We start from the raw sequence: 21,630 nt of genomic DNA on the forward strand, positions 1-21,630 counted from the left end.
TTGCTTATTTTATGCACACAAAGGATAGGTACAATTTCCCCTTTATGTATTGATCCAAAAGAGTGCTGTCTAGGTGCTGCATACGCTCTCTGTGTGTTGTCTACAATATTTAGTTCAAAATTACACTTGTCATGTGGTGTTAAGCTTTCACATTCTTGAAACTACTAGATTAGATTTGCTGCTAAACTTGAGAGTGACATATCAGCAAAGTTCAAGCCAACCAATCTTGAAAGTAAGGGTGTATTTATTGTAGAACAACAAAACATGTGTATCCATATTTACAGAAACATTTGGTCTATCAAACTGACTGACACATGTACACCATCGGCATGTATATGCTGTGGACTCTCACAAATTGTACAAATAAGGATTCCCACATAGAATTCATCAAATATGCAAACTTTCATAGCTAATTTTCTACATCTTCCCCACTTCTGGTCCACTGTACAAAAAAATTAAATCCAAACATGTTGTTAGATTACATTTTGTGAAAACACCATTGTCCAGAAATGGACAAGAAACAAATAGAACTCTTTACATTTCTAGTGTACATAGCTTCAACAGAGAGTCTTTGACACGTAGATTGCCAAGTCACCTCAAGTGATGAATATAAACAGCATTCCTTTAGATATTGAACTACAGTAGATACATTTCCCAGTAAGTCCTTTTTTGGCTGACAATTATGATACAATTTTACAAGCATCTACAAGTTCACGTGTCTCCCTAAATCTCTATAATTTCTGTCCAGTCAAAAGAAATTGTGGCTCCTCCTGCTGTTGTGCCTGCTGCTGTTTGCGAGTGCTGTGCGCTCTCTTCATGGGGTGCATCTTGTTGATGACAGGTGAAGCAAGGACCTCTTTCAGTTTCTCCTGGTACTGCTCCTCCACCTGCACACCGTGCAGGTACTCTCGGTACTCCTCGTCCTGCTGTTGCGCCCGTACGGAGTACTGGTAGTCGATCTGGGCATCAAGGTCGCTTTGGTAGGCCTGGTAGGAGTACACAACATGTTTGTAATTAGATCAGTATACTTGATAATCAAGGCATAGTGAATTCCATTTTTGTGATAGTATTCTTTATTTATGATCTATGAAATTTCACAGTTAATACTACAGCACATAAATTGTTTAAGGAAGCCAATCACTATATTTCCCATCAAAGAAAATATGAAAGATGCAGGTGTAATATTTCTCACTGAATGAAATGACAAAGCAACAGCTTAAGTACATAATACTATATATATATTTCTATACATTCTATCCTAATTGCTTTTGAGTTATGTTTTTTGTTTTTCATTGTCTTTCCATACTTATTTTTTCTGTCTTCATTTTCATGTTGAAAAATTGTAAAGAGAATGGATTTTTGTAAGAATACATATTATGTGTTTCCATACCAATTTTTTTTTGCCTTCATTTTTTATATTAAAAAATTGTAAAGAGTATGGATTAAAAAAAACACATTTATGTAGACAGGTCTTACCAGATTCTTCTGTTTGATCCTCTGTTTTTGCTCTGCATCCAGCCTCTTGTGCTCCTCGATAGCGTGGGCCAGCTCCTCACGCTCAGCCCTGATGATGTCCTGCTGATGAAGGTTTTCTGCCACTGGAGAACAAAACAAAAGAATGTTAACATAAACATAAAATCACAAAGCCATACTATGATACAATGCTAAACTTTCTTCCAACACTAACCTAAAGGTATTCACAGATCAAATTTTCATTGACCACTGTCTTGATCATTTTTAGGTTTGTTGTTCTATCGTGCCAGTGGGACATCATGGTTCTAAGGCTCTTTATGCAAATTTATACAAATGAGGTAATTATGCCATGAATTGAGAACACTACCTGTACAAACTTGAACGAGAAAGCAGCTTTGAAGCTCACTACTGTGTGACAGTGATACACTTTGGAGTCATTAATTGAGAAAGAATGCTTACATTTGTCTTCCACTTGCTTTCTCCTTGTGCCCAGGACGTCTGACATGAGACGATGGCGTGCCTCACGCTCAAGTCGCCACTGCTCCTGTCGCTTGGCCCACATCTTTTGCACCTCCACGTCGATGAGCTGTTCCAGCTCGAGTTCACGCTCTTTCTCGCGCTCTGCCTCCCTGGCAAGGTATTCCTGGAAACGCTGTTGCTCCTCACGAAGCTCACGCTAAAAATCAAAGAGAAAAATTGTTGGCATTTAAAGTGAAAATTGAAAACATCCAACATTTGGTTAAGATGTTTTTACTTTGACCCATTGCTGTGCAGTCTGGTTATTGAACAAACAAAAAACTACTTCTCCGGCCACAGACTTAACTGGGCCCAAAACTGTCAATACGGAACTCATACAAACTTGATATATTCACAAGTGTGACAGGCCCCTATGGCCTATCCGTGTGTGTTCATACCATTTAGTAAGAAAGATGGTGATATGAAGTGAAGACAAAACCCAACATTTCAGGCCCTGTGCAGAAGTGAGTGCAATCTCAAATACACTTTGTGTCAAATATGTTGGAACAAGTGTTGGATATACAATGTACATCTTTGAATGGAGGGACAAATTTTGTGTTGTGTCTTTGTCAATCAACTTGTATATTAGTGCAGTTAAACTCATTTCAAAGGTGCCCGAAACTTTTCACCAATACTGCACCATTCACCATTCCATCTCACCTGTTTAATCTGTACCATGTTTTATATGTGTCCACAATGTCCGCAGTTCAACAAAGCAACAGAATTAGCATGATATTTTTGAGAGTGTCACTTATTCAATTTCAACTGAGTAGGTTTAATCATGTTTTATAATACTTGTATATCAATAAAGACGTAGTAACATATTAATGAAGACATGAGTTCAGCTGCTGATTTTTCAAGACTGTCATCTTCACGATGTGCAGTCCTAAGTCATACATCACACCAGGTGCTTGTTGCATTTATTCCAAATTAGACAGTCTAACTTGGAAATATCAATAGATAATAAACAATATACAGCACCCCATGAATAATTTAACAGTTTGGTGAGTAATCCGAAAGTAAACTACTTTTCACAACCATAATTCTAGTAGAGTTCATTATGCCCGGATGGAGGCAGCTGAAAAGTTGCCAAATGTTGGCAAGTGACAAATAGACCAATCATAACTGTCCATCACAAATAGTAGTTCAACCAATGATAGCATGGCAATTATCAATTCAGCCAATGAGAGAGTAGCTGCAAATATTTGCATTTTCATGTTTCTATTTTGTATTTCTACATTTTGACAGAGGCTATGGAATCAGTCCATTGTGGCTATGAAAAAAATAACTTTACTGTCAAATGATACATAATACAAGTTCTTCAGATCCCTTACCTTCCTTTGGATGCTCTCCATGGCCTCATTTCTGGACTCTTGCAGCAGTTGCTCCAGTATCTTCATGTCCAGTGCCAGCTCCTCTTGGACTTCCTTGGCCTGTTTCTTCATCTTGATGCGGATGGAGCGGTCCAGGTCCGCCCTCATCTCTCGCTGTTTGCGTACCTTCTCCTCCGCTGCCCGCTGCTCTTCAATCTTCCTCAGTTCTTTCTCTTCTCTCTGTGGGCAGGATTGATAATGAAATGGTCAGGAGACATTGAAATACCACATCATTGTCTACATAAAAATACAGGTGTTTGCTTCAAAGAATAAGTGACAATGATCAAAGACTAAATAAATGGAATCACTGCAAATTTGAAAACCACCGGGTGTTTCCATTACTGTAGCAGTATGTGACTATAGCGCTGTTGTAAACATTAACTTTATCTCAACCTTTCCGCAAAATTAAATCACAGTGGACTTAAGGACATTTACAGTAGAGAAGCCTATTTTAGCTCAGAGTCTACATTCTGTTCGATTTGGAGCTCAATGAAAATTGTAAACACTTCTACCGTTTGTACATCCTACCGTAAAGAATGATAGTCTTCCTTCAACCATAAGCTAAAACCTTCAAACTACCAGGTGCTGATAAAGAAAACCTCAGACACACTAATGTGAAAAATTCAACAACAAAAGCAACAACATACCAGGAGTTGTGCTTCCTCATTCTTGAGGTCTGCAGCTGCCTGTTTCTGCACCTCCAACGCTGCCTTCTGCAGGTTCAAGGTCTCCAACATCTCCCTGTTCCTCTCCATCTGTGCCTTGGCCTCCTCCTCCTCTCGCACTGACTTGGCCAAACGATCCTTCTCGTACAACTCTGTGAAAACAGACATGGATAGAAGTCAGTCATATAGCGCCATCTAGTGTTGATCTATCATACTGCAAAGGTACTGTACATGTGACTACAATCACACTGTCTGATTAATCTACTTCAATAATCCATGACGATTATCAATAAACAACCTAGTTATATTCTTTAGTTTCAATTCACACAAGCACCTCTTAACAAGCTGGCAGAAGTCAATAGGGAGCATTTTTATGATAAGGTTATTGGGCTGTACCTGGGGCACACATTCTGCCACTCTAAGCCAGTAGCTGTTCTTGACTGTTCTTAGGTTATTGGGAGCCTACCCAGGGCACACATTTTTTTCTTCTTTTCTCTAGCTGTTGTCTGTTGTTCTTAGGTTATTGAGGTGTACCCAGGGTACACAATTCATCTTTTTAAATCACTGCATGTTGCCGTAACCTACCTGCATACATCCTCTCTTCCTCCTCCCTCTGCTGTTTGATGTGCTCCTTCACCCTCAGCTGTTCCTGGCGTTCTGTGCACACCTCGTCAAGATGGCGGCGGCTCAAATTGGACCTCAGCTCTTCACACTGTTCCCTGTTTGACACAAGTTTCAATTTTAGATGGCTGAATCTTTGTTGATGCTGAGATGAAAGTTAAGCTCACTTTTAAAACATGTTTTGAATTTGCTTGCTTGTTCCGTTTCTGTTAAGGTATAAAAATTTTACTCAATGTAATTCAAATACGGTAGAAGAAATAAACAAAAAAGCAAGAAAAGCAAAGAAAAGAGATATTTTGGACATGTTTAGTTACAGTAATACTGAAATTAAAGTAAACACATTGAGGGAGCTTCACGAACAAGTCTAATTGACATGAGGTATATTGACTGAACCTTTGGTAATATCATCTTAAAATGAGCATACTGATGAAAACAGTTTAAATCAAGCAAATTATGACAGCTCTCTGACCTCCATTGTTGATCCAGTTTCTCTTCCACCAGACGCTGTCTCTCCATCTCCCTCTTCTCCTTCAGAAACTTGGCTCGTTCCCGCATCTTAGCCTGTCGCTCCAGAGTCGTCTCCTCCTGGGCCTCCATCTGTTGTAGGTACTGCTGCTCCTCTTCCTCTAGAAGGTTTCTCAACCTGGAGGACAAATTGATATGATTGATATGATATTGTATAAGAGATAATATAATAATAAGGGTTTTATTCATTGAACACCTTGCAGCCTGGGGGCTGAATTACATGTTCATTCCAAATTACAAATTACACATGATAAAATACTTAAGGCTTTAAAATCATACAATGGTTACATTAGAAGGTTGCGTACCGGACTAAGACTAAACTGCACGTATTAGCAAGTAACATGAAACGGTGGATCAATTAACTACCTGGGTTACAATGGGCCTTGTACTGGAATTACAATGAGGTATTCAGAAGATGGACAAGGTAAGGGATTGGGCTACCGGAATATCGTGCAGTGCGGACTGGCAACTGGTCAAGTTTCTTTTTTCATCATAATGTAATAATGATGTTTGTGATAAGAAACAATCCTTGGTGTGTCGAACTAAAATATCTCTAAAGAAAGATTTTGACAACACTTTTTTCAACATAACTGCAATTTTGCAATTCCAAAAACAGACCATGACTTCTATATAACATGAAAATGACAACATTTCAAACAAGAGCTATCTACCACTCATGACCATAGCATGTCCAGAACACGAGATATCAAAACCAGAAGTTCTGCTGCAGTAATCTAGAAAGCCACTAGGGGGCTGAATATCAAACTTTGTTACCCCGACCCCTAGACACCTACCAAGTATACATCCACAGCTTCTTGAGTTATGCTGTCCACACACAGACAGACACACACACACAAATGACACCAAAAATATTAATCTTTTTGGCAAAGGTATTGAGCCACGTACAGTACAGTATCCCTCAATGAAAAACACAATATTCTTAACAGTGGCCCTATGCAAACCTGTAATAAAACAAATGCTTACTTTTGCCTCCTGTCCTCCAGACTGAACTTCTCCTGCTGCAGCAGTCCCTGTACCCTGCGTGTGACGGTGTTCTTCTGGATGCGTTTGTCCGTGATCCTCTCCCAGTCGTTCTTCAGGTCGCACATCTTGTTGTAGTTGGTGATGGCGACCGCCTCGTCCCTCAGGTCCTCCTGTCTCCTCCGCTCCAGGATCAGGTGCTCCGCGGGACGTTTGCTCGGCATCTTGGCTTTCTGTGAGGTGAACATGAGTGTTGAGTTAGCGGTTGAGTTAGCGTATAGTGATAGATATATGGCAAGGGCTTGAAGAAATGCATTTAAGTTTACTGTGATTTAATTTCATGGTAGGGAGGAAATGGAGCAATGCTGTTAGTTGAAACAAGATGGTAGGCAGGCAGAAGACAGAATTAACATGTATATGGTGGTTTTTAGCTCGCAATGAAGAGATAACGTTCGTGGATATGCTTTGTTTGCAAGGCATCTTGGCTTTCTGTGAGGCAGACAAGAGTGTCAAGCTAAAGCGTATAGTGATAGATATATGTTTAGGGCTCGAAGTACTATAAATGCATCTAAATTTACGGTGATTTAGTTTCAGAGTAGGGAGAAGATGGAGTGTTTGGGGAGGTATGAAGTATGTGAAAATCGTGAACATGAGACCACCGCAAACTTAAATGCATTAATAGCACCACCTGCATATGCAGGTTTGTGCTGGTAAAACTGGAGCTGCGCAGGTATTTCAGATGTCTACTCTACTCTGTCCTAACCTGAACCAGGTGTACTGGGCATGTAAATGCATGTGAATTTTTTGCCGTGAGACTTAAAAATATCGATGGAGATTATTTAATGCAGTGGCGCTAGATCGAAGCTTTTTTTTCTATCTGAGGCAGACGACCAAATACAACATTGAGTTGTGGGAGGGTCTATCAAAGGTAAGGTACTAATCACCACCACCTGTAAAATTATAAATTGAAATATAGTGCCCTGACAGTTTCCAGTTTGATGGAATCTTTACTTTTCTGGCAGACTGGTGCAGGTAAAATTTGTTTTCATGTGATTTGAAATGGTACCTTTTTCGGTGGTGGTACGTAGTAAGATATATTTCAAAGCCTGTATAATTTTCTTGTCTCCATGCTACTTGAGTTCTGAACACTTCCAGTAGTTTAAATAATTTTCACAGTCAAACTGGGCCTATCCGATTGCAGTGCTGTGTTATACAAACTGCACACTTACATGCAGAAAACATCTACAAAAAATGTGGAAATCATAAAATACTCACGATTGCCACCGAATGTGGTGTTGGGCCGGTGAATTCCCGACATTTCCGTTGTTTTTGTGTGGCCAACATGGCGGCTGCTGATGTGTCTTTTCAGTCCTGCACAGATTTCTCCGAATTCGAAAACGCCTCAGCTTGGTAAACAGGTCAGCAACGGTCCAAATTCTATCCCTTGGACAGTCAAGTTCTGTACAAAACACCAACAGGAAGACTGCTTCAAGAAATACCGAGTGGGAAGACTTTAAAAACGGGATAGCAGCAAAGTCTGTGACCAACACCGCGTTTCGCGTTTGTGTGGACTCGAGTGCACTGTTGTTCCGTGACGTCACGTTACCTAGCAACGGCGGTCTATTTACAGTCTCACACTAGCGTTCAGCTTCGTTCGCTTGTACCCGGCAGCTGATCAACGCACGACACGGGAACCGACGTCTGACATGTCATATGCCAATTTTGTACATATTCTTGACGATACAGAGCTTCGACAAATCTATCAGTTGTACCTTTATATACGTTGGATACGCCTCTGGTAACGTTTTGTTCAGAATAGCCATCAGTCGCTAGGGGTCGTCTTTGCATCAACGCAACTGATACACGTAACGTTAACGTTATCACACCCAACTTTGCATGTGGTTTCTATTTGTGCTAAATGCAGGGTTCATATCACATTGAGTATTTGGTGATAACAATTATATTACTATCAAATGATTAAACGTTAAAGTGCAATGAAATGTTTGTTTCGGCTACGGGTTGGTTGTAGATTTTAAAGAATCAACGTTAACCGGTTGTCCTAAAACTTTTCTGTCAGTCAAACATTACTTGAATGAGAGACGCCTGCCCTGAAAAGGCTATTTGCGTGTGCTCGATGCGATACAAGTCACAATACACGGATATAATTCAGCGCTTTTGTATATAGAGTCCATTCCAAGACACCAAGAGGGTTTTTGAATGATATTTGTAATAATTTTGAATTATTTCTAATAAAAGAACATCTGAGCAACAATAGTTCTAAATTTTTCTAAAAGATTGAATATGAAAGTTTGGATTTATTCAAATTCAGTTAGAAAGCTTAGAAACATTTTGAAAGTTACTGCACAAACATTTCTTTATCTTGAGTAATTTCTAAACATCTGCATGATTCTTTCAGGTTTAGAAATATTTACAAGAAATGGTAGGAAATGGTAGATAATGGTAGAATGGTGATTGCCCCCATAATGTAGGTGCTAATCAGCCCTTCTGTCTGCTTTTGTATATCTTTAGATTTCACTGCAGGACACTGTTGGGTCCTTTGTGGAGAGCATTCTTCCCTATACTGCGTAATGATGTGTGAATTGCTTTCTTCCCAGCCCTCTGACCTATTTATAAAGATGTTACAAATAATGGTAGAAAATAGTTAGAAATTGTAAATAATGGTAAATAATGGCAGAATGCTGTTACCATTATTTAGAAACAGTTAGACATATCATATTCCACATGAGGAATGTTTATAAAATTTTAGAAAACCGGAGGAATATTTTTAAAGTTGAAATCACATTCAAAATATTTTTAAGTATAAAATCTCTCACACAAACAATTACAATAGATTGAAAACATTTGTAAATTATGACAATAACAACCCTCTTGGTGACTTGGAATGGACTCTAATTAGGAGTCATCTTTTTATGCATGTTTAATCTTTGTAGTTGGAATCAAATATTTCTGAGTTTTGGTTTCCACTGTTGGCTGTAAGTCTGACGGTCGCAACGGCCCAGTCAATCTGCTGTAAAATGTTACATAAGTTTCAGCAATTCTTCCAAGGACACTAAACCTTGTTCCATTGACCACATAATGTCCTTGCGTTAACACATGCGGGTGTTACATACGAGTCTCCAAGCAGATGTAGGGACCGGCTCAGTACTAGTCTTATACGTGTGTTTTGTGGCATTTTGTACGTCTTTCTAATGGTCTTTCTTTTTCTGTTGTTCGCCTCCTTAAACGTGGACCACTTGACGTAGAGAGCGCCGCAAAAACGCGCATAAAAACACTGACCTGTCGGACCCTACATATAGGTTAGAATACTAAGTGTGAGAGCGCTTTGTTAGGTATCCAATCGGACCTGAGGCGTTTTTCAAAACTAGTCTTTCCAGTGCGACCCTTCCATATCATAGGTCATGGCTCACACACATCAGTACAGGTAAGTCAGACAAATGTGCCTGCTTGTCTGTCTGTCTGTGAAGAAGACCTCTGTACAGGTGTTGGTTATATACGATTCACCCAAGGACTCGTTGTAGGTACATACGTTTCACTTACCTCACTACCGCGTTTAGTGTGGCAACCTTTTAACTTGTCTTGAAATTCGATCGCATGACGTCGTTTAAGAAGATTCCGTCAAAAACAAACATGTCGGACGCCTGGCGTACAGTGGTCGTTCATTTTTACCAAAGCATCATGTTATAATTGACGTTGGATTGGAGGGTTACAGCTTTCATTTGCATCAAGATTGTTTCCAAATGATCATGCCTGATCATCCTAATGTTGGGTGTACGTAAACGTGTATATACTGGCAAGGTTTTATTCGCAAGGTCTTGCCCAAGGGCTAATTGTAACATGGACCAGTATTTAGAACAAGTATACAGACAATGCAAGATAATGGTGCCCACAAGCGGAGTAAGGGGCTATTCTAATAAGAACTGATATAGAATTTAGTCTAAGATTTTGGATTTGAGTTCTTTTGTATTTAAACAAACTAGGTTCCATCCATAGTAGCGAATGGGGGCGGGACAACTTCGAATTGTGTGCTATGGGATCGTAATTACATATAAGTGAATAGGTACCTATCGGTGTGGAACACAATCATCAAAATATGGCATAAAGATCTTGTTTAGAATGTCAAAGGTGAATGTTGTCAATAGCAGTCTGTATTGTGGTATAGTAAACATTTGTATCTATGAGTGAGTGAACCGGATCCACGAATCATGTTGTTGTTGTTCACCTTGTAGTGCCTGGTGGCACATAGGCGTTTCCTTACTGTTTCTGCAGCAGGGTATATTCTTACAGGGAGGGGTTGCTATCCCTTCCCATTTGACGTGCTCGAGGCACCCTCTCGAACACAGGACCCCCATTTTACGTCCCTTCCGAAACACGGGTGCAGTTCCAACCGAGATGGCCTGTTCCATGATTTGAACCGGGGCCTCCCAGTTCCTAATTGAAACCATTAGATCAACTGTGAGGCTGGTACCAGTTGTGAATTAACCTTTAGCACACTGCAGTAGCTATTTGGCACCACCATTGCATTCTCTATTGGTTACACACTTAGGCAGCAGGAAGAAGGTTAAATGTTAAAGGCGCATGTCGCCAATAGTACTTGTAGTAAACCTTTGTATGTGTGTGAACCGGATCCACAAAACATGGCGCCGAGCAAAAGGTTCGACCTACGTTATCTCACACGGCCCCGCCATCATCCTGTCGTATTTTCTAGACCTACTTTGGAAGAGGACGGGCCTCCAGCCTCTATGATCCAGCTGCCACAGGCTGTGAGGGCCAAACTCCCTGCTGTCACACTACCCCGGCTATCAACACATCCATTCGGTAGGACACATAATCACACACATTACATACCGGAACGCAGTTAACTACGTACCAACTGACAAAGATTGAACATGCAAGAGGCAGAACGTTACTTGGAAGGTACGGCCGTGTACGATGATCAATATTTTCATACACCACCGTGTTAGCATTCACTCATTTTAATAGAATTCATTATCACATAGTCTAGACTCTAGAGATTTCAGTTTTCCTTACTATTGAAGGCAACAGCAAATAACGTTTATGTATGACATCCTTGCAGACTGCAATTCTAATGCGAGAGCGCGGACAAAAACAAGATGGGTTCGAAAATACACACACAATTAAAAACAAGATGCCTAAATTGTAAAACAAAAGACCATAGAAGTTGAAGCGATAAAACATGGTATCACAGCCAACAAGTCTTTTTCCTGTATTTAGTAGTGCAGAAGGTGTCTTGTATCACTTCTCAAGTCGGCAACTACACTTAAGTGTCGCTTCCGAACTACCGAACGAATTCTACAACTACACTCACTAGTGTCACTTCTACAATCACTCTCATCAAGCCTACCACATGACAACTTTTCCAATTTTTGGTAACGTTACATGTTTATCATCTCCGGAAGGGAACACAATTTCTTGTTGTTTTTTTACTTCGAAATCAGGCGATAATCAATACGCGTACTGATGTCACCCATGAAATTCATTTGCTGTGGCCTAACGTTGCCATTTCAACATATAGTTCATGCAGATACCATTCATGCTGTATGTGTTCGACAGGAACGATGAGGAGGTCTCGTTTGCGTATCATGCTGATCGCCTTGCTGTGGTTGGTGTTCCTGTCGGCGATCAACTGGGTCATCACTTCACAGGTGATGAAGAGGAGCCCAGGTTCAAGGTAAGGGTCCCACGTCACTTTTGTCGTACGACGGATCTACGACAAGTATACGACAGCAAATGAAGGACGGAAAGGGTTGTCATAGATCCTTTTCGACGGTTGGCTCTGTTGCTGAAAGCCCTACGACAGAAAAGAATTGGTAGGATTAGTATCTTGTGACGTCGTCTAACCATTAAATGTACGTTGTTCGTCGGGGTAACACCCCTATGTTCCGACACCCGCTTTGTTCCGATGCCCCTACGTTCCTACACTCTTAATCCTAATATAAGGGCGTCGTAACATAACCGTTAAAAGGGGTGTCGGAAGTCGGTGATCAAAGAAATAGAACGAATTCAAACGGACGGGAAACTTCATTATAATAACATGGATGCTCGCCATACATAAATTTCTTTGATAGCTACTAATATCATTTAAAACCTTTTCAACCAGTACTCACATTGTACAAGGGCAAGGCGCGGGACCACTTGCACCAAAGAAGATAGACCCAAACGAACAGAACCTGCACCTTCAGGATGACAAAATACAGAATCAAGTGGAAAACGAAGAGGTACGTCAGTATTTACCCCTTGGAAGTCCACGATCCTGATTGAATCTACGGTCTAACAGACAATAGTGCCTGTTAAATTGCTGGTGACTCAACAGCAGTATAGCTACATTTCTATAGTGTCATAATTACTGAAATGTATTTACATAAAACAATTCCAAATTACATGGCAACTCCCAGGTTTAACCACCCAACATGGCGGACAAATACTTACGTCATAGTAAGTCACGTCAGTGCAAACTAGCTCTGAACCCTGATATGCGCATGCACTCAAATTTGAGAGTGTTACTAGTGTTACTAACTGTTAGTGCATTTTGTATTGTCAAGCTGGACGATGAGTTCTTAAAGAGTCAAGAAGAAGAAGACGTCGAAGACGATAATCAGGAAGAACCGGAGAAATTCATGGCAGACGACGAACAGTCGGACCAACGCGGACAAAACGGGTGAGAACTTGACTACTAGTATCTATTTTGATCGATAGGATGCACAGGTGGGACGCATAGCCAGCTCCTGTGGCGCAATCGGTTAGCGCGTCGTACTTATACAGCAGTATAGGCGCTCTCATGCGTGAGCAATGCGAAGGGCGTGGGTTCGAGCCCCACCAGGAGCAAGGTTATCTTTTGCGCCTTTTTGACAACTTTTACAGATTTAGAACTTGGGCGAGGAGGATTCTTGTGTGCTGGAACAAAGAAATGGTCCTGCAGCCTGACTAAAAATGTTACAGAATGTGAAAAGGAGATGACAGTGCTATTCGGTTGGTGATCGACAAAGAACGTGTGAAATCCTCAATACGAGCTAGGTATAACGTTACGTATACCAACAACTAGTACGTTGTATACCCACACTATAAAGTAGGGCGGCGACCTCGCTGCGACCTACTATTTGACAGAGCGCTCAACGAATTTCATAGATAGAATAATACGAATATATACATATGTCTTTTCAGTCATACTTCTACATTTTGCATAATATCCCAATTATGAAATCAAGGGTTACAAACATCTAATTTAGGTCGCAGCGAGAGCGCAGTGCGATCGCCGTCTAGTGGAATTGAGAGCTTATATCATATGTCAGTATATAATGCATGGGGATTCTGACAAAAGAAGAAATTACATGACAGTGCGTTTATTTTACAGTTTGGCGATGGAAGGAGGAGGAGATTGTGAAAGGAAGAACAACTTTGTCTTCATCAAAGTCCACAAGGCCGGGTCCACTACCACCATGGGCATCTTTCTCCGCTACGGCTACGAGCACAACCTAACCTTCGTCCTCCCACGCAAGACCCCTTCCCTGGGCTGGCCGGCTCAACTCAACGAGGACTTCTACATCCCACTCAAGAACAACGCCTTCAACATCCTCACCCACCACACTGTCTACAACAGAGACTTAATCGGCAACATCATGCCGAAAGACAGTTCCTACCTAGCCATTTTGCGCCACCCTATCAACATATTAAAATCAGTCTTCAACTGGTGTTCTTTAGGCGACCGCTTGTCCATTAAGGCTGATAACCCAGTGGCTTACTTCTTGGAACATCTCGATAATTACGCTAAGCAGTTAGAAAAGGTAGATTCTCCGGTCTCTCTTCGAAATTTCATGTCTTTTGAATTTGGTTACAAGTCGTTACATGCGCCCCCTAGCGAGGACGAGATGAAAACGTTTGTTGAGACTATCGAAAAAGAATTTAATCTGGTCATGATATTGGAACATTTCGACGAATCATTGGTTCTCCTGAGGAGAGTAATGTGTTGGGATATGAGGGATATACTATATCTGACAAAAAATGCCGAATCGTACGACTACCGGCGAGCCCAGATATCTAGTGAGGAGGTGAGAATGCACAGGCAGACGAGCAAAATGGACTATGCGCTGTTCGAGCATTTCAACACCACCTTGTGGGCAAAGATAGAACAGCAGGGGTCAAATTTTCGAGACGAACTTGAGCACTTTAAGACGGTCAATGGACAAGTTAAGAAGTACTGTGAATCTCGAGATCACAATGAACCGCTCAAGATTAGCACAACGAACTGGTACTCGGCGTTTTCTGTCGACAAGGAGTTTTGCAAAAACTTGATCAAACCGCAGAAGGCATATGACAAGGAGTTGAAAGCTAGGCAAGAACCCTTGTATACTGACAATTACTGGGATACGAAAGACGAAGTAGCAGCTCGCTGGGCTAAGCCCAAATTGCCATGTTAGAACATTAGTGACTAATGTAATTATCGTTCCACTTGTATGATAGGCTGAGTGAGTATGATAGGCTATTGCTTGCGTGTTGCTTGTTTGCTTGCTTACTACTGTAATCATCGTTTCACTTGTATGATAGGCTATTGCGTGCATTTGAACTTATATCATAATTGACGCTTATGGGGATGGTTCCCCAACAGACAATGTCGAGTGAAAGTATACATAAAGACTTAACTTAAGTCTTTTCTTATCATTATTATCATTGTTATTATTGTACTTTTTATTAATCATCATCATAACACAGATAGTGGATGCCTGATTAAAGAGACAAGAATGGGTTTCGTATCAACTTTGTTGACGTCACTTACTTTTGCTCCGATAATCCACTCATAACCCGTCATATCTGATTGACTAACCGAAGGATCCGATGATATTGATGAAATAAACTGATACGCATTTGCCCTTGTATACTTGCTTTTTCTACCAGTTTGTACAATTTAATAACAAACTGGGTGACAACATCCCATTGTAAGGTGTAACAATATTTCAGATATTCTTGAGAACTGCCGATATCAAGATATGGAGATTGTAGAGTAAAGTGATTGCACCCCCTCCTGTGCCGTTGCCAAAATCACCACGGTTCTATGGGGTTGACAGCCTAGCGGTCGATGACCTTTAGAGTGAGTGGTCGCCAGCTGACTTCCAACGGTGGCTGGGTCAGCTCAGTGCGTGTTTCAAAGTCATAGTTTGCGGCTTAAACAGGTAAAACGTTACATTTCACATGCATAGCAAATGCCCAATAAAAATCTGCGACAAATGTGGACGTTTAGACCGTGTCTGCAGAACTTATGAACACGGTAGTTGTATTTTTTGGTCCCATGGTGGTAGAGGGGGAGGGGCGTTGTAGTTGGGCCCATGTTGTGGGAATCACTATATGTACAAGTCAGTCTCCATGGGTTGTTGAAAAATACTAGAAATTGACTAAATAGTTATCTATCTGTCAGATGAGTCAGCTGTCGTGGTTGTCTGTGCATACATTGTAACTCTATGGCCAGCTAACTTATATTTGGCTAATTTCTATCATTTTTCCAGCAAGGACAGCAACCCAAAGAAGTCTAGTAGAGACTGGATGCCTATAGGTACTTGACTAGGCTGAAGCAATATTCCATTTTCGATATTATTTTCAGGTGTGGTTGAAACCCTTGAAGAACCATGTGGCAGGAAGCCTGTATCGTGAATGTCAGTGGTGAAAACAGCAAGTCAACTGGCAACAACCTTGGCGAAGTCTCCGGACACAGCTGTAGTGGTGTCATCGTGGACAGGCAGAGAGGCCTAGTCCTGTCTCACGGTATAGCCTTCAGTCCCTACCTACCCGACGGATTCACTTCTCAACAAGTAAGGCAACAAGGCTGGTACAAACCTCAAGAGACGGACAGATTTAACATTGAAGTGATAGTCAGGCCTAGATTAGGTAATGGCCAACCTGAAGCTAGCAGCAGATGTCTGCAGCCCATTCAGCAGCCGATTGCAGCAGCCACTTCAGCTGGAGGAAAGCAAGCATATGATTTGGAATCAGCACCAGAGAGAAAGTGTTCAGCAGAGTTGCTATTGCTGTGGAGATGTACTGACTTTGATGATGCCGTGAGGAAGCTGATGCCGAAGTACGACGGTTGGCATTTCGATGAACCTCCGAATAGTCCAGCCGATAACCGCAGAGATGCATCGCACCAGATCGAGGCAGTCCAGTCCCGTGTCAAGACTGACTGGATGGCTGAGGTCTCCTTGTCTTGGTTCGCTCTTCTCAAACTCGAAGAATCAGAAAAAGGTGCTGAAAGTTCGGTAGTTGTTGCGGAGGAACAGGCTAGGATAGGTTCACCTGTCTTGGCAGTTGGAACCCCTTTTGGCATTCTCTGTCCGTCCGTGTTCTTGAATAGCCTGGCAAAGGGGATCGTGTGCAACACGGCGGGGAGGGGTGGGGCGCTGATCCTCACAGATGCAAGATGTCTGCCTGGCACTGAGGGTGGCCCACTGTTTACTGTTGACAGAGATGGAAAAGGGTGTGTATGCGTGTACATTTTTTGTTTGTCTTCTTGTTCGTTTATTTTGCACTGGCGATGCATTTACAGTGCTGACCATTACTTGCAAATATCTATAACATAAAACCATTTTACAGGTTGTTGCTTGGTCTGGTGGCTGCACCTCTATGCTGGAAGGCCAATGAGTGGATAGGACTGTCCTTAGTCTGCTCATTCCGTGCTGCGCTGGACTCCTTGTCTCGCCTCGTGCCCTGGCCTCTCATTACGGCTGCCGCAGTCCCACACAGCAGCCTAGAACCACCACTTCCAGCTCTGTCACAATTAGAGAAGTCTGTAGTAATGGTAGAAGCAGGGAAGATCTGGGGGTCGGGGGTTGTTGTGCACATGGATCAATCTAAAGTCTATCTTCTGACATGCCGGCATGTGATAGGGTCCTCCTCTAGAGTGAATGTTGTGTTGTATCATGCACAGAATGTCAGGGTGGTAGGACATGTTGTATATGCCACTCCCTCAGAGTCAGTATATGATTTAGCAGTAGTGGAGTTCCCTAACCCAGGGGTAGAACTTGTCCCTGTAAGAAAAACAAGGAGGTACGACCTAGGAGAACAGTGTTTTGCAGCCGGTTATGGTCTTTTTGGTCAAAATCAGCGGCTGAAACCAACAGTAACTGCTGGAGTGCTGTCCAATGTGATTTCCTGGCAAGACAATCCCATCATGCTCCAGTCCACGTGTGCAGTGCATGCTGGGGTTAGTGGGGGTGCCCTTTTTGACCAGCAAGGGCAACTGATGGGGATTGTAGTAAGCAATGCAAAGGATGTCCAACTCAAAGCATGTTATCCACACCTAAACTTCATCATTCCATCAACATCTTTCGCAAAAGCGATGAAAAGATTCGTACAGTCAAAAGATGTTGGTTGTTTGTCTGAGTTGGATAATAACGATCACTTCTTGCAGGATTTATGGAAACTCCAAGAACCAAAACCATTACTTCAAAGCAAGATGTGAAAGATCTTCAATGCCGTCATCTTGCAGTCAAATCTCTGAATTCTAATATGATTACTTTCGTAATTCATGAAAACAGCCATTTCTGTAATATCATGCAGCATACAAAAAATGATTTCTTATATTCCAAATCAAACCTCTATTCGTTTTACCTAAACTAGATGCACTTGAATGTACTTTTGACATTTGAATACCTTTTGTCTACCTATTGTTTGTATACTTGCTACTGGCAATCTGTTGCAAAGTTGCATAATGTGACACCCCAACTGAAAGGGACAAGTACATGTTGGACTAGGATAGTTTAGTTTCTTTGTTCTGTTTTGTTCTGTTTTGTTTTCTTTTGTTTTGATAGAACAAATTAGAATGTGCCAAATTGTGACTTTCTTGCCATCTATGACCATCCTTCTTTATGAAGTTCTTCTCTTTGTATACCTGTATAATGTGAATGGCTTGTACTGCATTGGATAAAAAAGATAAATGTCATGATCAGGAATATGTTTGCATTCTGAATCATTGATATGTTTGATTTCTGCTGCAACAGATTTTCATAGTTTTATGCAGCCCTATTTTATTTAAATTGTTACGAATGTACTTTTAACAATTGTTGTTTATTGAGATGATTTTGTATTGGCTGATAATCCAATGGTAGTTCAGGTCAATTAGATGTCAATTGCATATGAAATTCAGCCTGTACCTTAAAGTTAAGGTAGACTGAATATATAAATATAGATATTTGTATCATCAACATCTGTATCATTAAACAGGAATAAGCAACTGTCCTCTTTTTATGGACTCACACTGTTGTTTGATTGCAATACATGTATTGAAGAATCATTGAATTGTTGTCATTTCATTATCATTACATATTTTCAATACTTTGTACAACATTGCGTAGACTCAGTTGGTGTTCGCAGCTGCACATTGACGGAAAGGTCAAGTCCTGGGCTGCAGTGGCCTGCGGTCTGCACCTCTATTTCCTCATGAACTCAGAAATGCATCGCTACGACCCGAGCCGGGACCAGAGAACCAAGCCTAGCGCCACTTGTCCACAATTCACAGCCGTTGCCATGGGAACAGAGATATTTTGCACGGACAAGCGATTTATCAAGACTATGGTGTACAATACAGAGTCAGACAAATGGGATATACTGCAAGGCTTATCAACCCAAAGGCCTGGTAGTCCTCTGCTTCCGAATAATTCCAGGCTCTTTGTACTGGGCAGTCAGCTATACATATGTTTAGAACACGATGTCACGAAAGGGTCATCAGTAAAATATCTTGTATTTGTGTTTGACAGGTCAGCTGATGCCTGGAGAGACTTGAAGGCCACCCTCCCTGACAATAAATATGTAACGTGTGGTGCCATGTGCCATGTGGCACGTATGTGCTTACCATATCTTGATGCGCATAATATTGACACATATAGGGGTTCATATTTGACAAGCTATGATGACTTCCTTGTTGAAGTTGAGTGAATTTTATGGTTCTGTGGAAATGCATCCGAGCTCTTATTCAGCATTACAGGGCTGATGAAGGATATCTGTATGCCCCTGCTGTGGGATAGAACTTTCTGCACTTCAACACTTTAAACTTTGATCTTTGTCAGAAACTGATATTTAATGTCGGATATATGTAATGTTATGTATGTTAAACTCTAGGTTAGTTGTCAGACAGCACAGTCTTTAAGAACCGTTTCCATTCATTCTATGTTACCTGTACAAAGTCTGATTTTGGTAGATCACACCTCTATTTATAGTCCATCAATCGCATTGCATTAAATATACATGTATATAAGTTTGAAAGTTTATTTTATACCCTTATGATATCATGCATAAGTTCATACAAAATGTACACGTTGATTCTTTTACTCACTCTCACTCACTCAATCGCGCATTCTGTTACATTTTGTTGATAGTATATCCTTTTTATAACTATGTTGATAAAAAGAGCTGTAGTGTTTTCTTCTGTATTTCATTTAAATCAAGGCTTGCTGTTAACTTTGATATGTATCAGAGATTAAACAGTTATACATGTACACAGGTGTCATGGTGTGTTTCTTGAAAACACTTTTTATTCACAAAAGGGCCAGAATCCAGAGTGGGGATCACACATATATACCATTACATACAATCAACACTGTGGTTATCAGTGTAGGAGTATCAGTCGTCAGTTAAGTTTCATGGTTAATGTCCATACCTATGCACTACGAGAAACAAGTGTCTTCGGGAAAGGCGAAAACGATCGGGAAGGTTACCAATAGCCACGGCCGTGTCATTGTGGTCAATTATAATAACTTCACTTTATCACGTCACGTCCTACTCTGTCTGTTCCGTTTCTAGGCTTTGCTATACATACTGGAATGAAAGATTTTGAATTTGATATATATGCTGGATTAAAGCTTTTCAAGACGATCGCGCGTTACGACACCTCTGTTCTAAGGAGATGCGCAAATTTGAATCGCATTGCTTATCTTACGATACTAGGCTTTCCTGTGATTATTAGATTAGTGAAATTGTGCGATTGATCTTTGTTGAGATGAATGACCTACTTGCTTGACCTAATTCTCTTCGCCCTTCTAAGGTTATAGCAAAGACGGTCCGGAGCATATATGAGCTACCACTTGGAGTCCAGGGTGAAAATGGACATAAGCCGTCCATACATATTTCCAAACGTCTCCAATTTGCAAGGAAGTTAGATTAGATGTATATCGTTGCTTCAAAGTAAACTTTCTGTTGTAAAATATGTTACCACCATTTGTTTAAATTATCAAAAACAGTGCTACCATTTGTTTTAGGTGACAATGTTGTGCAAGGACAATCCCTGAAGTTTCAAAACTCGTAGTTTGTTTTTGTGTGTACGGCTGCTAACATTTACCTTTGAACATAAGCTAGTTTCTTAACTAATATGTCACATTTTCGATCGGCTCATAAAGTAGACGGATGTCCACAAATACTTAACGACCTCCCTCATTGGCTCTCGCATTCACCCCTTACGTGTCCATCATTCCCTGCCTCATTCGTCGCTGTTATAGAGTATGGTTGGTGATGTGCGCACGACTACCCAATACCGTTTCTGTCCAGTTTGTGAATAGACAGAAAACTTTAGTTCTATAAGGAGTTTACTTCACTTCTTCTTAAAAAAATTGTAACTCATCCATATTATTGATTATTTCTTATAGGGTATTTCTTTAATGATCTGTTTATATCAAACCTTCGGAATCATTTTAAAAGACTTTCGTTATACCCCCATTTCACTTGGACGGCGCTCTCGCCGCGCCCTCACGGCGACCAGAGCGCCGTGAGAGGCGCCGATTTCCTGGAAAACGTGCTCAAGTGGAATCTCTACGGCGACCTCAGCGCGACCAAAATGTCAAATGTCCGCAACTTTTTATGAGCGACCAAAGATTTCACAGATCACTCAACGAATTCTAGAGATAAAGAACGAATTTTCTTTTCGTTTTGTGTGCTTTGTTGTCTTCTCAGTCATACCTTTACCTCTTGCATCAAATTTGAATGATAAAATCAAGGGGAAAACAGATTCAATTTTGATCGCTGCACGGTCGCTTAGTGTGTGTCTTAAGTTATATATTTGTTCAAATATGTTTTTTTGTCTGTCATGTAACCTGTTTGCTACAAAAAATATATCTTATCATGCTATTTTATTATAGAAACGTGAATCACAGAATTGTTAAACACTTTTTGAACCACAGACAATAAAACTTGGAGGGAATTTAATTTGAATGGAAGCAAGTTAGTAGTTATTCGTCAATTTGTATTACCCATTAGGAAAATGTTGATTTGACCACAAAATTCCCAGAAAATTCAAGATACACCGCTTCAAGAATGAAATTTGTTTGAACTACAGTTAAGACCATTCAATCCTCGTAGAGTGCTCGCTGCGATCCTTGATCGCTGCGGCCCTTTGATCCCTCGCTGCGGCCCTTTGATCCCATCGCCATCCTCGGCGCGCTCACGGCGACTGTTTTGAACATGTTCAA

At 41.0% G+C, this 21,630-nt stretch overlaps 3 protein-coding genes and 1 non-coding gene across 9 annotated transcripts; 3 read left to right on the forward strand and 1 right to left on the reverse strand.

Moving 5' to 3' along the window:
* Positions 1–610: 610 nt before the first annotated feature.
* Positions 611–7,706, reverse strand: LOC136428425 (cilia- and flagella-associated protein 53-like). The gene is made up of 9 exons (XM_066417910.1): positions 7,430–7,706; positions 6,158–6,387; positions 5,118–5,291; positions 4,613–4,746; positions 4,010–4,179; positions 3,324–3,542; positions 1,933–2,149; positions 1,477–1,598; positions 611–986 (listed from the first exon to the last, which is right to left on the reverse strand). The coding sequence occupies exons 1-9, from the start codon at positions 7,496–7,498 to the stop codon at positions 732–734; spliced, it is 1,590 nt and encodes a 529-aa protein (XP_066274007.1). The 5' UTR covers positions 7,499–7,706; the 3' UTR covers positions 611–731.
* A 1,804-nt stretch (positions 7,707–9,510) lies between these two features.
* Positions 9,511–14,940, forward strand: LOC136428427 (galactosylceramide sulfotransferase-like). Of its 6 annotated transcripts, none has more exons than XM_066417912.1 (6): positions 9,511–9,596; positions 10,881–10,990; positions 11,747–11,864; positions 12,294–12,411; positions 12,736–12,851; positions 13,545–14,940. In XM_066417912.1, the coding sequence occupies exons 1-6, from the start codon at positions 9,574–9,576 to the stop codon at positions 14,605–14,607; spliced, it is 1,548 nt and encodes a 515-aa protein (XP_066274009.1). In that variant the 5' UTR covers positions 9,511–9,573; the 3' UTR covers positions 14,608–14,940. The 6 variants fall into 6 exon arrangements, with proteins under 6 accessions (XP_066274009.1, XP_066274008.1, XP_066274010.1 ...); XM_066417911.1 differs by having other exon boundaries at positions 9,566–9,689; XM_066417913.1 differs by having other exon boundaries at positions 9,578–9,693.
* Positions 12,915–13,018, forward strand: Trnai-uau (transfer RNA isoleucine (anticodon UAU)). The gene is made up of 2 exons: positions 12,915–12,952; positions 12,983–13,018. It is a non-coding gene; the product is annotated as a tRNA-Ile (tRNA).
* Positions 14,941–15,257: 317 nt separating the features above from the next.
* LOC136428428 (peroxisomal leader peptide-processing protease-like) lies at positions 15,258–19,668 on the forward strand. The gene is made up of 3 exons (XM_066417918.1): positions 15,258–15,357; positions 15,783–16,652; positions 16,769–19,668. The coding sequence occupies exons 2-3, from the start codon at positions 15,808–15,810 to the stop codon at positions 17,634–17,636; spliced, it is 1,713 nt and encodes a 570-aa protein (XP_066274015.1). The 5' UTR covers positions 15,258–15,357; positions 15,783–15,807; the 3' UTR covers positions 17,637–19,668.
* Positions 19,669–21,630: the final 1,962 nt, after the last annotated feature.

This window comes from Branchiostoma lanceolatum, chromosome 2 (assembly GCF_035083965.1).
Source record: "Branchiostoma lanceolatum isolate klBraLanc5 chromosome 2, klBraLanc5.hap2, whole genome shotgun sequence".
Taxonomy (NCBI): domain Eukaryota; kingdom Metazoa; phylum Chordata; class Leptocardii; order Amphioxiformes; family Branchiostomatidae; genus Branchiostoma; species Branchiostoma lanceolatum.

Bases quoted from the DNA above. Each gene is read 5' to 3' on its own strand.
- LOC136428425 (XM_066417910.1), bottom strand. From the start codon at position 7,498: ATGTTGGCCACACAAAAACAACGGAAATGTCGGGAATTCACCGGCCCA. The intron at 4,747-5,117 runs GTCAGAGAGCTG...TGTGTCAAACAG, and splicing joins AAACTGGATCAACAATGGAG to GGAACAGTGTGAAGAGCTGA. The intron at 3,543-4,009 runs GTATGTTGTTGC...TCCTGCCCACAG, and splicing joins ATGAGGAAGCACAACTCCTG to AGAGAAGAGAAAGAACTGAG.
- LOC136428427 (XM_066417911.1), top strand. From the start codon at position 9,610: ATGTGCCTGCTTGTCTGTCTGTCTGTGAAGAAGACCTCTGTACAGGTG. The intron at 9,690-10,880 runs GTAGGTACATAC...CGTATTTTCTAG, and splicing joins GATTCACCCAAGGACTCGTT to ACCTACTTTGGAAGAGGACG. The intron at 12,412-12,735 runs GTACGTCAGTAT...TGTATTGTCAAG, and splicing joins ATCAAGTGGAAAACGAAGAG to CTGGACGATGAGTTCTTAAA.
- LOC136428428 (XM_066417918.1), top strand. From the start codon at position 15,808: ATGTGGCAGGAAGCCTGTATCGTGAATGTCAGTGGTGAAAACAGCAAG. The intron at 16,653-16,768 runs GTGTGTATGCGT...ACCATTTTACAG, and splicing joins GTTGACAGAGATGGAAAAGG to GTTGTTGCTTGGTCTGGTGG.